The sequence below is a fragment of the Ceratotherium simum genome, chromosome 7, assembly GCF_057802395.1.
Source record: "Ceratotherium simum simum isolate JZ-2026a chromosome 7, ASM5780239v1, whole genome shotgun sequence".
NCBI lineage: Eukaryota > Metazoa > Chordata > Mammalia > Perissodactyla > Rhinocerotidae > Ceratotherium > Ceratotherium simum.
Genome location: NC_141906.1, coordinates 10,087,041 through 10,105,375, shown reverse-complemented (window position 1 = coordinate 10,105,375; position 18,335 = coordinate 10,087,041). Strand labels below are relative to the sequence as shown.

At 42.9% G+C, this 18,335-nt stretch overlaps 1 protein-coding gene across 3 annotated transcripts in view; it reads left to right on the top strand.

The window, feature by feature from the left end:
- NELL1 (neural EGFL like 1) overlaps window positions 1–18,335 on the top strand; it is a 746,684-nt gene that overhangs the window by 178,099 nt on the left and 550,250 nt on the right. For all 3 annotated transcript variants that reach the window (XM_004418527.3, XM_087433086.1, XM_004418526.3), the window contains exons 10-11: window positions 3,717–3,790; window positions 9,759–9,858. In XM_004418527.3, coding sequence (XP_004418584.1) covers window positions 3,717–3,790; window positions 9,759–9,858 — 174 coding nt within the window. The remainder of the gene's footprint in view (window positions 1–3,716; window positions 3,791–9,758; window positions 9,859–18,335) is intronic.

Here is an 18,335-nt window from a genome sequence, read left to right as displayed (position 1 = left end):
GGAGAAGTGTGTGTTGGTGCCGGGTTTCAATTTCATGGTCGGACACTGTGAAATATTCTACTTTGCATGTCCCCAGTGTGATATGAAGGGCTTCAGGGGTCCATTTACATTTCTACTCATACTGAAAGCTGTTGGAGTGGAGTCCCAAATGCCCCAGCCAGAGGCACTGGAGCCCGACTCACCTTATGCTTGAATTTCCTCAGACATCGAAAATAAGCCTTTTGGCTGTAGATCAAGGGGTTGGATAATGAGGAGTGATGTTAGGCATATGGAGGGCAGTGGCAGGGAATGAGGGGCACTGTCAGAGAAGCAGGGTAGATATGAGACAGCAGGGTGAATTCTTGTGACCTCCAGTGGCAATCCTGAAAGTTGTCCTAAGATGATTTCATAGATACTTGATACTGTGATCATATACACGTCTTGCACCAGTGCCGAGGCTGTGAACGGCTGAGGCCTGCAACATGGTATCATGTTTATATCATTCACAGCCCCTCAAAACACCCTGCTATGGGGGCGAATAAAGTTCAGTGGACATTTAATTTTTATACCAGACAGGTGGGTTTGAGGGATATCTGTGTGTCTGTGTGTGGTGTGAATGTAAACAAGCAGACGTTCCTTTCTCCAGATAGGAGTTCTGGGGTGTCTGGGAGAGGAAGAGGGGAATCAGATGAACATTTTAGGACAGGGTAGCAAGTGTGCTCATTCCATTGTGGGGGTGGCAAGAGGCAAAATGAGGGAGAAAAGTCTATTTCTTTGCTTCCCAGCCTGCGTCAAGAAGCAGATGGCAGATTGGACAGCAGTGCATTTAGCAGAACTGTCATTCTGGAGCGAGCCGTCTTTGCAAGTTGGCGGCAGCTGCGTTTGGGAGTATGGGAGTTTATTAGACAGAAATTCCAGGCCCTTGGAGGTGTATCTACCCGTGCAAGTGAAGTGGGAAGTCTACACCATCATTAGGTCCAATGAGTCACGGTCAACTGATTTGTCTAGAAAATTCAGGCATAAAAGATGATCAGGGATAATTATTATTTTTTTAAATGAAGGGAGGAAGAGGCCTATCTAGAAAATTGTATTGATTCTCTAGTCTTTTGTTATTGTTTTTGGTGTTTTTATTCAGAAACCGTTGGTATCTGCTTTTAATGTTTGAAATCGTACTGAAGGGCAGAAAGAACTCTTATCTGGGAATCAAGAAATTTGACTGGTTTTTGCTACCAACCAGAGGCTCATTAATTCTAAAGTAATTTGTTGTTCCTAACAATAAGCCCAGAGAGGCACTGAGCTTGGGACTGGAGATAAAATTATGAGTAGACGTAGTCCCTACCCTCATGGAGGTTCCAGTTTGCAGGAGAGATTTGTAATGAAATGGGCAACTGAGATAAAGCGTGATTTGTATTCTGTTAGGGCTAGGTCCAGAGTACAGCAGACACTCAAAGTGAGGGCAGTTCACCAGTGTTAGAGGTCAAGAACAACTTTTTTGGAGGAAGTCAGGCCTAAGTTGAAGCTGGTGGGTATATAGGATGGGAGGTTGCCAGGGAAAGGTGGATGAGGCTGAGCATTCCTGGAAAAGAGAACAGTGTATGCAAATCCTGGAACAAGAGAGCAAGCATGGCTAGAGTACATGTGGAAGTGTGAATGTTTGGGAGGGGGAGTAAATGCACAGGAATTGGTGAGCCGGTGAGCCTGAAGCTTAAGAGATAAGGCGAGGCCACGTGAATGGCCTTGTGTGCTGAATTAAGGAATTTGGACAGTATTCTGAGGGCATTAGTGAGCCACAGTGATTATAAAGCAGGGCCTCACGTTTGCACTTAACAAAATATGTCTGACTGTTGTATGGGGAAGGACTGGATAAGATTGAGACCAGAACATGGGAGACAAGTTAGGAAGTTCTGGTAGACTAAAGAGGAGGGCTGGTGATGGCCTGAACAAACGTAGTATCTGGGGCAGGTGGTAGGGAGTGGAGAAAAGTAGGTTGATTTGAGAAACTTAAGGAGGGAACATTGCTAGCATTTGGATACTGATCGGAATGGGGTTGAGAAGAGTCAGAGGTTAGAGGGACCCCGGGTGGTGGGGTGTGGGTGGTACGGTGGATACTGGTGCCGTTGACTGAGAGTAGATAGTAGCGTGGAACAGATTTGAGTTAGGTGTGGGTTGTTGCAGGTTCTGAGGGGAAACAGAGTCAGTAATGGAGATTTGCTGGTGCCTTATTAGGAAGTTCTGTCTGGATCAATTCTAGGGTGGGAGTGAGATAGCAAAGGAAGCAGAAATGGGCAGAAGGAGAGGTTGAACTGCAATGCAGTTACAACAAATACCTCACTCATTTCTACAGGGAGTTCTGGAGCTGGAATGACCTTTCAGAGTTATCCTGAGTTGGGGCAAAGGGCCAGGACTTTGTACTAACTTTATCAACCACTCATTGGATGGGGCTGCTCCAAGAAGGGGACTTGACCCTGGGCAAGGTGGCTGAAGAGAGCCTGAATAGAAGGACAAGTCCTAGATCACTGTTCAACTGAGAGCTATTGGGCATCAACTGTCCCAGCAGCTGTAGGAATGTGTCCTTTGGCCATGGAGGGGGATCTGGGTGGCACACCACAGCATCCACTTTGGGGTCATGATGTTAAATAAACCAGTGTCTGTGGGCTTTCCTCTTCCTGTGGCTAACAAGAGGGAGTTGATAAGTTGATTGCTAAGGTCCTGACATACTTGAACACTGCATGAGAGTCAGAAGATTGTAGAAGTAGGAGACTACCAAATTTAATTAACCTCTTTTTAACAGATGCAGAAATGGAGACTCTGAGAGGTGAGGTGGTTTTATCTCTTAGAGTGCATGTCTTCACTTCTGCTTCTCCTGAGGACTAGGGCTAGAAGGATCCTCATTGTGCAGGAGAGCGAGCCATCAGGCCTTTGCTTCCGTGTTCCTGTTGATGTGGCTGGAGAATTTGGTGGAGATGCATTAGAGTCATATCAAATTAACATATTCTGCACTTGCTTGAAAGTGCGTCAGAAAGTTGGAATCTAAATTGAGTGAGGACTGAGTCCCAGTGGAATCTAAATTGAGTGGTGGGAGTTCTATTTATGCTTCTCTTTGAACTTTTCTACAAGGCTTGTCTCTACTCCACGTCCTCCCTATCAGCCTGCTAAGCTCACCTTTCCAAAGGCCATCTCTCTAGTGCATTGATACAGCATTTTACTGGCTTGGCTTGTATTTCTGAGTTGTCTCTGAGCTTCTAGGGAACAGATAGGCTAAGGACACGCACTTCCCATGATTACAAGGAAAAAAGGCATCTTTCTGCATTGTGACTGAGGTTCTGATGAATGGAATGTCTATGAGTCCCTTTTCACCCAGTCATTCACTTTATGTCTGGGTGTCTGAATCAGAGCTACTGTTACTGTACTCCATGGAGATGACAGCCACTTCTTCCTTGGTTTAAGTTCTCACCACATCGATTCATACTCTAGTTCCTTTGGCAAGTGCAATATTGAAATAATTGTGTATCCTTGATGTGAAGGACTCATGGCAAACATAATCAAGATGGTGGTATGACCGAGGATTCTACAGTGGTCTCCTCACTATTCCCATGTCTTACTCTAGACAAAGAGATTTGTTTTGCTTAAAATCAGAGAATCTATGTTCGGTGGAATCTGTGGGAGTTGGATGGCAGCTCTGAGGTCATTTTGTTGCATAGCATAACTATCTGACCCATTTTTCTGTTTTATTACAGCAAAATGTATCTATGGAGGAAAAGTCCTTGCAGAAGGCCAGCGGATTTTAACCAAGAGCTGTCGGGAATGCCGAGTAAGTTTCAGTCTTGTGGGGAATTAACAGATAGATTTGTGGGCTTTAGATAGGGTTCTGGAGTGGAGCATATTGGTCTGAGTGGATCCCTGAGGGGAAGGACTCTCTGTGGTGGGCTGGAGTCCAGAATGGGGAGGTCTCAGCCACTGTCATTGTGTGGTTAGCTTGTGGTCAGCTAAGGACCAGGTGACCTTGTGGAAAGCTATTAAAGGAAGGATCTGAGAAGGGAAAGACAGCTAGCAGCCACTGTGAGTCAGGGAGGTTGGCAGGTGGCCCTGAGAAAGGGTTTTGAGTTGGCATTGGGAGAATCAGTATGTAACCCCAGCTGTGACAGTGCCATCCCTACTCCCAAGTTTCTGGTATAAAGTTAGACTGCCTCTGTCTCCTGCCTGCCCCCTCCCATGTATTTCTTGAAATAACATGTGTAGAACCATAGATCTCAATCAGCAATCACTCAACAAACATGCATTGAGCACCTGCTACATACCAGCATTGTACTAGATTCTTAGTGGACAACAGTGACCAAGACAAGGCCCCTGTATTTATAAAACTTGCAGTCTAGGGGGGAGACAATACAAGAAGAAAATAAACAAATAAATATACAATATGATGCTGATGTCTATAAAAAAATACAAAGCAGGCTGAAGGGATAGAGAGCTTTGGGATGGGGGTAGGTGGTCTGGGAAGGCCTTGCTGAGGAGGTAATATTTGAACCAAGTGCTGGATAAAGTGTGGGAGGTAGCCACGCAGTTGGTTGGGTGAGGTGCTGTACCAGGAATGCAAAAGCGAGAGACAGGGAAGGAAGGAGAGGAGGGAGAGCAAATACAAGGTGGAGCATCACAGAGCACAGCTGGCTTTGTGGGGCATCTCCAGAAAGAAGACTGTAACCACTGTGTCTCAGAATAGATCGTTTTTGCAAGAGCTTGTACCTACATTATTTCATTTGCTTTGCATCATACCCCTAGGGAAAATAAAGAAATGTAGTCTAAAGATTGAGGAGAATGAGGCATTTAGAGACCTGCAGAAGCTCTCAAGGAGCTTGAATCCAGTTCTTTATGGGGTTCTGGGGGGAGAGAAGGCTCTTTCCTGTCTCCCGTCTCTCTTTGGCCAGAATGTACCCCAGGGGTTGACTCTGTTGAACTTCAGTATTGTATTTCCCATTCCCTCTTTCTTGGCTGCCCCTAGGAATGCCAGAGATTCCATGGGTCCAGACAGTCTGGTGGGTATGCAGATGTGGTGGTCTTTCTGCGTTAGTGGGTGCTGTGCGTAGGGGCTCCTTAGTCTGTGGCAGAGGCAGGGATGATGTGACAGCAAGGGCTCTATGATCTCTTGATCGACAAGGCAAGCGACCAGACATGGGAGTGGGGGAGCTGGTGGGGTGGTCTCCAACCTGGGCCTGGGACATTACCACATGAGGATGTTGGGTGGATTAAATGAGATGGAGCGTGGGAAGAACTTGGTAGAGTACTTGGCACAAAGGAAGCCCTCGCTAAATGTGAGCTATTTTTCTTATTCTACATGACCACTCATGTCCTCCCTGAATATAAGATGGCTGTCATGTTCTCTGTAAATTGTTTTACTTTTAGGGGAGGGAAAATGTTTTGGATTCTAAAACTCTTACTTTTTTCTTCCACTTCAGAGGAAGCTGGGATGGCTAAAGCAGTTTTGTCAACTCTGCTGATGATGCCAGTATCTGTCATGTATCTGTCACTTACAACTAGCAACCCCTTTTACATTTGAGCAGAAACAGTGGGTGACTCTGGCAAGGGTCACGGTTATGACTCGATCTCTGGTGTCATCAGAGAGGATAAGGCAGATGCCATTAGAGACCTCTAGAAGACGTGGGCATGGGTTTAAATGCCGGCTTATTGGAGTAGCACTTAACGACTGTTCTTAGCACACTGTAGGTGCTCTACTTTGCTTCATCTTTTACTGTTTTTGTTTTTGTTGTTATGTTTTTACAATTTAGAAAGCAGTTGGGGCAGACAGGTTATTCTCTTTGCACAAGTCGTGTGTGTGTGTATGCATGCATGCGTGCCTGCATGCATATGGGTGCATTTGAATAATTTTGTCCTCTTAAAAAGTCATTAATTTTTTCATTTTTTGTCTCTATATAATATTTACTAAATGATTACTTTGTATACAGAGAAGCGTCATTGACAATAAAATTTAACATTTCTTGAGCACTTAGTATTTTCTAGACACCATTTAAGTCCTTTTAAACATATTATCTCATATTAACCTCATAATGACCCTATGAGGTAGGTACTATTATTATCCTCATTTTATAGATGAGGAAATCGAAGCACAGAAGATCACAGTCACGTGGCTAGTAAATGGGCTAGCTGGGATCTGAACTTGTGTGGTCTGTCTCCACCGGCTCCTCTCTTAGCCTCCTGATGGCGTTAGACATACTTGGAAATAATTCTCATTTCTGATTTTTAGAAGGGTAGATTCAGGAGGATTGAATGATCACTTTTCAGTCTATCTGAGAATACCAGATTGGTCAGGCCATGGCTCATTGATTCCCTTGATAAAGTGTAGCATTTCTAAAAGGCCATAGAAGAGCCTTGGGACACATTGAATGGATGTTGTCAGCAGGGAGAGAGGGTGACGGGTGTAGGATGGGGGACTCGGGGCTCTCTTGGGCAGCCTTTCTCAAGATTGAAGCCCTAATGCCCTGTGGTACCTGTTGTATGTAATGAATTAACTTCTCCCCTAGGCATCTGAATTGGTACTACCTAGGTACTATCCTTGGGAGGATTGAGCAAATAAGTACTCGGATAATTTTCTGTGTTCTGTGATTCGCAGACTCCCAGTTGACAAATGCTGCCTGGAGATCTATCTATTTCCATTTTCCTGGGATCATTTTAAAGCTTCAGCAACACCAATTAGACAAGAAACAAACTCTTGGTTTAAAATATTGTCACCAAGTATTTCTAGAAGTTAACATATTGTTTGTAAAAAATCAAGATGAATAAATTCTCCTAGCAGTCTTGTTCAACTTTGTCCAATTATTGCTGCCCTGCAACATTTCTCTAGGCCAGCAACAATTTTTTGACTTAAGGATGTGAATTTTATATGTTATTAGAAATTCAGGTTGAGGCACAGTGATTAGTAAAGAACTTGAAAGTGTTTATATTTGACCAGTGACATGGAGACAGTTGCTCTAAATGAGAAAGAATGGAAGAAACTGTATTTTTCCACCACCACAGAGCTCCAGGGGTCACAAAATAACACACCATAATCAGGAGGATTTAAAAATGTTAATCATCAGATACTTCATACTGGAGATAGTTTGAAAATAAAGTTAAAAGAGGTTTGTGCCTAATTATGTGTCTGGACTAAATGTATTTGGTGGCACTTATGTTACTGTAATCACAGTTCATATTATTTTCAAATTCATGCCAAGGGGTTTGTCTCTATTTAAACATTTGGAATTATGATCTTACTCATTAAATACGTTAAAGGTTGATTGGAATTGTTGACTGATTTAATCAGCAGTCAAAGCAAACCCTTTTTATAAAAAGGAACCCTTCATGAGTGATTATTTAAAAAAAAAGTCTTCTGTAGCATTTTTAATATGTATTTTTTTTTTTAAAAGCATATACATACCCAAGATACAAACTTCGGAAAATAAGGGAAAAGTTTAAGAAGAAAATAGAAATCATTCCAGAATCTTACCACCTAAACATAATCGTTTTTAACAGTTTGATTTTTGACCGTAAGGGTGAAATTTATCTTATTGTCATAGTTTGGGTTCTCCCAGAAGCAGACCTGAGTTAAAGATTTCTGTACAAGTGATTTTATTAAAGTGATGCTCCCAGGAGAGACCAGTAAGGGTGTGGGAGCTGCAGGATAGGAAGGGCAAGGAGCTGGGCAAGGGTGCGATTTTAGGTGAAAGGCTAGCCATACCCTTAGCCCACGAGGGGTTCTGGAGTGGAAATTACCTCACCTGTTTTCTCCCTCCAAGCTAAAGAGCTTTCCATGCCTGTCTATCACTGGCTCAGGCTATGGGGGTGGGGTACGTAGAACTCACAGGTAACTTCTGGCTCTCTTCACTGGCCAAGTGGCTCCAGTGCCCAAGGGCAACGATCTGAGGGTGGCAGGGATGAACCTTTAACAGCAAAGCCTTCAGAAGCTGGGGGATGGGCACACAGAACTGATAAAAGAGGTCCAACAGTGTCTGCCACTCTCATTTGTGCGAGGAGGCAGTAGATAATGAACAAATATATTAACGTTGAAGGATAGAAGTAGAGGCCATAATGGTAAATAATAAGCATTGTTTTCCTTTGCATTTAGCTTATGCTGCTGATAATAAGGTTATTAACATCTATTGGTTTGTAATAAGTGGTGTGATTCCCTGAGCAGAAACTAAGGTCCAACTGATAGACACGCTAGCCTTAGGATTGCTGCTAACTCTTGAGGCTAGGTGCCCCCCAGGGAGACCTGGATGGAAGGGTTAGAATGGAATGTAGCTGAATAGAGGGACAGAGGGTAAGGAGCAGAATCAGTTCTCAGACTTTGGGGCCAGAGTCAGGAGAAAAGCAAGAGAGCTAGATACCTTGGGATAGGTCGGGAAATAAAAAGCCCAGGACAAGAAAAAAAGACAAGATGGTGTTAGAGGCTGGACTGTCTGGGCGGAATCTTATGAGAAAGGAGAAGAAGCCATGGTATAAATAATCCAAAAGATGAGTAGTTGGAAATTGTTTGACATTTAAAGTTATGTTTATGTTCAAATTAAGAATGGATGTGCCTGATATAGCGGGAGTTCCTGCCAAACCAGAGGACTGTGATAGTCTCTTGAAGATGGAAAACAGTATCTTGCCCAACCCTCTTGGCTGCCCAGCTCCATCCTTTTCTCCCATCTATGCTGAGAATTACCTTTCGGCCTTAAATGAGACTCCCCTTCACAAGCTTGCTTCTTGGTTGACTTAACCATCCTCTTAGGAATGGGAGAGAAAAACTTAACACTGTAGGTAAAATAGAAAAGTTTTAAACTCTTTTTTTTATAGTAGTTAATGGGCTAATTTTTAAAATTCAGAGTAAAACTAAATACAGATGCTAGTTATGTCAACAAAGAGGACTTTTGGTGAAGTGAGGTCATAAAGATTCACCTGCTGAATTTTAAAAATTTTATTGTAAGTGATCTTATTGATGTCAAGGGAAAATCTAGTGCTCATCTAACTATCCTTAGTTCATTCACACCTAGACACCTTGGTTCTTGTCTGTTTCCATTGCCAGGAAAATCTCTTCTTCCTTATCTTATTCCGTTATTCAAGTCCCTTCAAATATGACATCTTCTTCATAATTTCTCCCCACCTGGGTGGAATTATTCCCCCATGATACATCATACCTTAAGTAGAGCACATTTATTAGGACTTAACTGTACTGTATTATGGTTTCTAGTTACAGCGATTTTTTTCCCCTCCATCCAAACTTTGAGCTCATCAAGGGCAAGGAAGATGTCTTATTTATCTTTGGGTTCACAGTGCTTGTGGTCCAAGGGAGTGTCAATATTGGCTCATAAAAGCTCACGAGAGCTCATTGTACATAACTCCCCAGCTCTGTGGTCAATGATATCATGTTGGTAGTTCAAAATCAGTCATTGTCGGGGTATTTACACCATAGAAATCAGCAAATGCTACAAATTACAGCTCCCCCATCCAACAGTCAACTGTTAAAAATTTACCAGCACACCACTGTTAGCGACGTTCTGTTACATAGAAGATACTCAAAAACCATTTGCTGAAATTGAGGCTCTTTTGATATAGAAAGGGAAATGTGCCTTCTCTTCCAGAGTCTCAACAATTTAATTTGTGGCTTCGTCATTATTATGGAATTCCCAGGAGCACTGTGAACTATTGTAGGTTGTTATCACTGCAGGCTGTTAACAATGAGCATTATTCATTTGTATCATTGACTAAAAATATGAACATTTTTTCTTTCCCTCTTATTTGGCTTCCAGGGTGGAGTTTTAGTAAAAATTACAGAAGCATGCCCTTCTTTGAACTGCACAGAAAAGGATCACATTCTCCCAGAGAATCAGTGCTGCAGTGTCTGTAGAGGTGAGTGGGCTTAGTGTGGGGCCATGTTTCCCCTGGGGATGGGAGTGGCCTTTGGGAGAGGGTGGCATGAGGGTTTAATGAATAGTGTGATGATAATAACACGGATCCAGAACTCTGCTCCTTAGAAACTTGCATTTGCTAAAAAAAAGAAATCCTAAAAAAAAAAAGTAATATCCTATTTATTTTTCTCTGTCCTAGTCTCATCAGTTGTAAAATGAGGATAATAGTAGCATCACAGCATTGTAGGACTGCTGTGAAGATTCTGTGGGATAATGCATAAGCTCCTAGCATCCTGCCTCTGCTGACCCATGGCAGAGGGGAGCCCAAAACATCCATCCTGCTCGTCCCCATGCTGGTGCTTGCCATCAGAAAGGCACATTTGTCTGGGCAGTAGGGTGTTCTCTTTTTCATGAAAACATAAAATTTATATGATGATTAAGGAAAAATCAATCCAGATCAGCTCAAAGGTCTATTGTCTCAAACTGCGCTCTCCATGGATTTTACTCCACGTTTCTTAATTCCCATTTATTTCCCAAGAGCATCTTCAGAAGTAACATAATGGTCTCTCACAATATTGTGGAAAATATTTTTTTTTTCTTTTTTTCTTTTGGTGAGGAAGATTGGCCCTGAGCTAACATCTGTGCCCATCTTCCTCTATTTTGTATGTGGGGCGCCGCCACAGCATGGCTTGATGAGTAGTGCCTTGGTCCGTGCCTGGAATTCAAACCTGTGAACCCTGGGCCACGGAAGTGGAGCGTGTGAACTTAACCACTACGCAACCGGGCCAGCCCCCTGTGGAAAATATTTTTCCCCTTTGACTTCTATTTGTCTTTTACATTATATCTTCTACCTTATCCTCTGGGTTCCTGTTTTCTGAGTGGAGTCTTGCAAGAGGAGGGAGTTGGACAATTACTATTCTGACAAGACTGGGAAAGCCCAGTGGGCCTCTTTTGAGGCAAATTATTCAGTTCTTTCCGCCCTCCTCCTTTCCCCTTTCTAAAACAGAAAGTAATGAAAAGGTAAGAAACACTCAATTTCTGTGTCAAGTAATTTTTATCTGGACAAAGGATGACTTGTAGTGAATCCTTAACTCATAGATTGATATGCAACTTTTTTACTTCCTGCAAGGAAAAAACTTCAAGTAAGGAAGACCTAATCCCTAGTTAATTCTCGGGCAGAAATTGTTTTGCTCCTTCTTCCTGGAATTCCCTTGTTTCCCAAATTTATTCTTATTTCTTCAAACCGGAGCTCTAACTCGCTTCCTCTCTGAGACTTCTCACCCAGGCAGAATTAGATGGATTAGGAGAACCTAAAATTTATTCGAAATCTTAAAAAACAAATCCAGTTAAACTCATAGCCGTTATTTTCAAAGTAGACCCACCACAAATCCTTCTCCACATTCTCAAATACCCAGAGAGTTAGGTCCCTTATGGCTTACCTTTGAGGCTTCTAGAGTGAAGCAGAACCCAGCAGCATAGCTCAGCTCAGGTAACTTCATAGTTTACTTTTTCTGTCTTTTCTCTAGCACAGGGGCTGGCAAATATTTTCTCTAAAGGGCCACAAAGCAAATATTCTAGGCTTTGAGGGGCTGGAAGGTTTCTGTTGCAACTACTCAACTCTGCTATTGTACTGCAAAAACAGCATAGAGGCGAACGAATGAATGGATGTGGCTGTGTTCCAATACAATTCCATTTACAAGAAGAGGTGGCAGCCTGTAATTTGCTAGCCCTCCTCTAGCACCCCTCCTCTAGCACCTTCTGATATATAAAAATGTATATTTTATCATGGAGTGTTTTCAGCTTAGGCCGAGATTTCCTTCTGTGGTTAGTCATGAAAGAACTATATGTTGGTAAAATTCCTAGGAAGACTTTGTGTGTTGAAAGCAAAGGGTGGCTCTTAGAGTCAGAGTCATGATTTGCCTGCTTCCCTGGCTACAAGCATATCTGCAGCGGAGATGCTTTAGAAAGACCTAAAGATTGATTGGAATTTTCAGTGGGATGTATTTATTGGTAAGTGATAAGTTTGTTCGGTAGGTCTTATAATTTAATGCAAAATCTATCACTTGCTGTTTGTTGAGGTGCCAAGTGTGGGACTCATTTTATGTAAATCCCTTCTGATTTATGGTTTCATTAGAGCAGAGTCATTGATCACCCCACAGAAATTCAAGAGGAATTTCATTGCTCTGGCCGAAGTTACAATAAACCAGGTGCCAGTGCTTCTGCCAGCGCTTCTCTGGGATGCATGCACTTCTTTACCAGTGAAGATGCTGAGAGTTGTGACATCTCATTGGAAAGTAGACTCATTCAGGGCCTCCTCTGCCTGCAACCAGGTTGCTTTTACCAAAACTGACTCGGCTTTGAGGAAAAAGTGAGAGGCAGGAATGAGACTGTAGATTAGATCGTAGCCAGGGCCAATTTGTGAAATTGAGGATTTTCTTCCTCTTCTTCCTTATACTGGCTTCCTTCTCAGCTGGGAAACTATTAATTCTTTTATTTGGCAGCTGATGGTTTTTGTTGGGGGTGCATGCGTGAGAGTTATTTATGCTCTTTGACAGCTCTACACTTTGACAAGATCCAGAGCTTCTCTTCAGAGAAGACATGATGGGGAGGGACTGCTCGTGGGGAGTGGGTTGAATTAGACTATTTGGGTATATTGGTTCTCATGGCTTTCTCCTGTTACCCTCATCTCATAATTCAGAGACTGGAATGAAAGCATTGTTTTTGACTAAGGCCCTTTTCAGTACCACTTACTGTCATCATCTCCTCTGTTGCCCGTAGCAGAGGGGAGTCCAGAACATCCATCCGGTTTGTCCACGTGCTGGGGCTTGCTCTGCACATCAGACAATCAGAAAATGAAAGGCACGTTTGTCTGGGCAGTCGGGTATTCTCTTTTTCATGAAAACATAAAATTTATGTGACAATTAACAAAAAATCAATCCAGATGAGCTCAAAGGTCTATTGTCTCAAACTGTGCTCTCTGTGAATTTTACTCTGTGTCTCTTAATTCCCATTTATTTCCCAAGAGCATCTTTAGAAGTAAGATAATAGTCTCTCACAATATTGTGGGAAATATTTTTCCCCGTTGACTTCTATTTGTCTTTTACATTGTATCTTCTACCTTATCCTCTGGATTCCTGTTGTCTGAGTGGAGTTTTGCAAGAGGAGGAAAGAATTGACAATTACTATTCTGACAAGACTGGGAAAGCCCAGTGGGTCTTTTCTAAGGCAAATTATTCAGTTCTTCTCTCCCCTCCTCCTTTCCCCTTTCTAAAACAGAAAGTAATGAAAAGGTGAGAAACACTCAATTTCTATGTAAAGTAATTTGTATCCAGCATATGGAAAGGCTGTACCATTTGCTTTGTGGATTGAGATTGTCTACTGACTGGCAGGCTGCACATGAGCAGAGAGGTGGGGCTTCAGTGACCTGAAATGCATAGTTCAGGGATGAACACAGTGGGATGATTTTTGTCACCTTGATATTATTGATCACAGAAACAGCAGTGCCTGTAGCCCCTTTCAATACCTGCACCAAAGACCCTTCAATTAGCATATTTGTCATCTCTCTCTGTCTTCCTGTGAATGTCAGGTCATTAGTCTGAGGGCAGTCACCCCACCAGAGTATCATTCCTCAGAAGTCTATGTCAAAACCGTCAAAAGTGTTCTCCTGCCTGCTAGGGGAATTGAAGTTTTCCAAGGTTCATTTTCTTCAGGACTTGGATGAGCTGCCCTACCTGAGGAGGCTTAGACTGGGAATTGGAGAAAGCACAGAGAGTGTTTTTTTGCTTTCTGATCCTAATTGGCTGATTATATAATATCCATAAAGCTCTCCAACTTTTTTTTTATGTTTCTTTTAATGATCACATTTTATGAATTGATACTATAAATGTAGGAGACAAGATAAAGATATGTTCCTACCATACAGAATGTTTCTGTCCTTTTCGTGTCAGTGACTTAGAATGAAATTATTTTCAGTACCAGCTGATAGGCTTTATGTATTTCATATGTGAAATAATGTTAACCCATTTTGCTGAGTTATAACTTGTTTCCTCAAGTTGCAACTTGTGGACTTGATTCTGAAGCTACTTTTTTTGAGTCATGCCCATTTTCCTAATGGTTACACACTTTGCCACCCTCCCCCCCAGTGACTAATCAAGGAGAGAGGTGCAGACTACAGCTTTACCCTGAGTTTTTCTCTTTGTGGGAATTACACCCAAGACCTTAGAGTTAAGAACATCAGTCTCGGACTGGCCCAGTGGTGCAGCGGTTAAGTGCGCGCACTCTGCTTCGGCAGCCCAGGGTTCGCAGGTTCGGAACCTGGGTGCACACCACTTGTCAAGCCATGCTGTGGCGGTGTCTCATATAAAGTAGAGGGAGATGGGCATGGATGTTAGCGCAGGGCCATTCTTCCACAGCAAAAAGAAAAGAGGAGGATCAGCATCCGATGTTAGCTCAGGGCTGATCTTCCTCACAAAAAAAAGTTAAAAAAAAAAAAAACTGGTTAAGACAGTAAATTAAAAAGAACAACAGTCTCTGACGGACTCGTGGTGTTCATGGTATCAAGAGAACTGATATCCAGACTAGGGGCTCAGATACCTTGCCTCTTCAAGTCTTGGGTCATGCCAAATGCTGTGCCTAATTTCCCTGCCCTTTGGAGAAAAATGGAGGTAATCAGCTGAGTAGGTGGGTAAATCCACAGGGCTCTTGGTGCAGCCAAGATGCCTCTAAGGAAAGAACTAGAGGACAGTTAGGGAAGATACATGCAGAAAGAATCAAGGTGATGGACATTGGCAGGGAAAGGCCACCTCGCAATTGCTGGGGTCCAAGGTCTCAGCCACCAGCAGCACCACCCAGAACAGCCCTAATCACTGCTCCACTTTCTCTCTGATGCCTCAGGACAGTTGGTGTGCGGCGTGAAATTTGTTTACCCTCGTCATTACCTTAAGGTGAGAGCTAAAGCAGGAGCTTGTCCACTGGAATTGTGAGGCTGTGAGGTGGAGAAGGGGGGCAGGGCACCAGAGTGACACCTACACTCCTGCCTGGGAAGACATAATAAAAGCATGAATGTAGGCCTTGCAGGAAAAGACTGCTCATGACTTGTCAGTGCTCTCAGTTAAAGGGGAAAAAAAGCCTACAATCTTGACCGTGCATTCTCAGGATCGCTCCAGGAAAACACACCAATCATCTGGCCCACTCCGGAATTCTTGACACATTCTTCAGGGTTTTATTCTCCTCATAATTGACTTTAATTGTGTCTTCGATGTCGCCAATGACTTTGGAGAGTTTTGCTGCATGTTTAAGACTTTCGGTGTTGGGAAAAAAGTTCGTTCCGACATCTGTTCCCAATGTGTTTGTCTGTAATTTTAATTCATGCTCACTAGCCTTGTCATCTGGCCTGGGCTGAAATGAGTTGAGATTATTTGTACTATTTAGGATTTTATGTCCTTCAATTAAATCCTCCCAAAGACTCTTGGCATCACATGATTGTTTTTTCTAGTCTTCCTCATCATTTTAGGTGAGTTTGTAATTGAAATGATTTTAGAGAGAGGATTTCAGGGTATTTATTTGAGGTGAAAAGAGGCCTGGAAAAGAGGCACTTAATGAGAATGTAAGCTAGTGCCTACATAGAGGGACTGGCATTTGCAGATGGGTCAGATCCTCTACATATTGGTAGGTGGAATCTGATCGAAATCCCTACAGCCATGGGCTAAAGTGGCCTGGGAAGACACGGCTATACGGTCAATGGTTGAGGCTGGGAACAGAGGGCGTTTGAAGGAGAGTACAGTCTCAAGGAGGCCCTGAAAATGCCACAGTGGATCACATTGCCCCAGAGAGAAGACCTGGAACTAAGGCCAGGCTGTCTTGGTCAGGAAGACCTTTAACTGTTGACTGTTGTAGAAGAAACCAATTGCCTTCTAAGATAGAACCTGTGAGATTCCAGAGGTCAGTCTCTGACAGGCCCATCCTGATGGCCCAACCCATGACAACAAGGAGCTAAAGGAGTGTCCTCATCCCTCACGGGCCTGGGCTTCTGTGGTATGTATGTTGGTTGTGGAGTACATGAGGGTGTCTAGGTCTCATAATGGATTTTTGGGCCATATCCCTCTTAGCTGCTCCAGGGATATAGCTGTCTCCATACCAATGAGGCACACGGAATATACTGTACTTAGTATACCTTTGCTTCTTATATGACTTTCAAGGTTGGGCAAGCAGCAGTGATGTGAGAGGTATTGACTTTCTAGGATTTGATTTAGGGTAGAGGAATCTGGAGTGCATTTTTGGATTGTCCAGGTACATTGTTTCAAAGGTAACCTGCCTGACCTGCTGGGAGCTACATTAGGGGTAGGAGATTGAGGGCAAACAGTGGTGCTCTATGTGGAATCAAACTTTAGCTGTCTGAGAGAAGTCAAGTCCTGCCCAAGGTTAGTGGCCTATTGATTCCTTGTTGTGGAAGAAGTCACAGTAGTAAATCATAAAGATGCTTGTTCATCATTCACTGTAGAAGCTAGAGATGAAGCCGGATGGGTGGATTTTTGGGCTCTAATTATAAAGGGTACAGAGTGAGATCTGGAGAGTGGCAGTGTGGGGGGCCTTATAATGGGCAAAGTTTATTATATGCAGATTAGGACAATGGATTTAAAGACAGCAAATACTTTTACAGGTGTTATTGGTCTCTCACTGGCAACAGAGCTCTACATACAGGGCCACTGGGGGAGTCCAAATTTTAGAGTGCTCCCAAATAGAGGAGAAAGAGTGTGACCCCAGCATTTATGTTTCTTCATGAATTTCCTTGAACATGTCACGGGCACATGCTGCTCCTTGTGTTTGCAATGCCTACCCTCGGTCCAGCCAACCTCTCTATCCTTCAAATCTCCTCTTTGATACCTGTGTTAGGACCCTTCTCCATGACACATTCCTGGAGCACCTTGCCCCTCCCCATCATAGTAGCTCCTTATAAACTGATACTCAACATCAGTCTTCCCTGGTACAGTGTGAGATAAATGGGGGCATGTTTATGCTGTTTACAGCATTTTTTTATATCCCTATTGCCTAGCACAGTGCCTGAGCACATGAGAGGTGCTTAATAAATATTTGACAAATAAATGAATACTATTTCTGCTAGGAACTAAAATTAAGGAGGTGGTTTGAATAAAACCTGGAATGTCATTTCAGCAGACTCTGTGTCTTCCTCTGAGCATCTGCTCATTTTAACCACTCAAGTGTGAGCTCCCAGTGGGTCTAACTCATCTTGGTATCTCATCCAAGGGTGGTATTCTGTTGTGTGATAAGTTATTTTTCTTCAGACTTTGAGTCCCCAAGCAGCTAGTAATCATGGAATGTGTCCTGGAGAGAGAAACAAAGTTCGTTGCTTTGGAAAGATTCAAGGCATGACGTGGACTAGAAAATGCTAATGGCTGATGGAGTCCTGGTCTCCTCAGGCCAGGGGCAGCATTCCTTGAATGTCCTGTGTTGTTTAAAATCATGGCTGGGAAGTCATGTCAGGTGGTGTACAGAGACTGGGTATTAGAATCATATTTAGGTTTATAGCTCTATTTCACCCATCACCTACTAGCTGTGTGACCATAGGGAAGGCAGTCAACAGCTTTGAGCTTTGGTTTATTCACCTTTAAAACACTCTTTAATTCTTGTTTTGGAGGACTGTGAGGATTTAGTCATTAACTCAACAAATATTTATTGAGTGCCTATAATGTGTTGGATATCACCTTAGGTGCAAGATGACCAAACTTGCGTGGTCCTTTCCCTTGAAGAGGTCAGCCTCTAATGGGGAGATAGACATTCAGTAAAGAAACACGGAAACAAACACGTAATCATTAATTGTGGTAACTGCTATGAACAAGAAGAATAGGGAGTTATGGGAGAGACTAATGGAGCTTTATTTAGACTTGGGAGAAAAGGAAGCTGTCTCTAAATAGATAACATTTAAGCTGGGACTTGAAGACTGAGTAGAAATTATTCTGGCAGGGATGGGTAATAATCTTCTGAGTTGGTGGAATAAGCTTGCAAAGACTCTGAATCAGGAGAGATTAGAATATCAGAGGAGTTACAGGAAAGCTGCTGTGGTTGGAGGGGAATGATGGAGGGGGTGGGGAGTCTTGTTTGTTGCCTCAAGTCAAAGTTAAGGATTTTGTGTTTTTCTTAAGTAAAATGGAAGCCCTTGGAAGATTTTTAAGGAGGAGAGTGACATGATCCAGTCTATGTTTCAAAAGTATCCCTTTGTGTGGAACATGGATTAGAGACAAGGCAGGAAGGGACACAGGAAGGCAAATGAGGCGATGTCCATTTGAGAGATGATAATAGTTTGGAGTAAGACGGATTTCATTATTGCTGTGGAGTGGAGAAGAAACAAATATTTATGAAATAAAATTGACAAACCAATCCAGTTTTAGGACACTGAGTCTCTGCCCTGTTATTTACAGATGTAGGAAATTGTAACCTGACCTGAGCAAGTGACTTCTATTC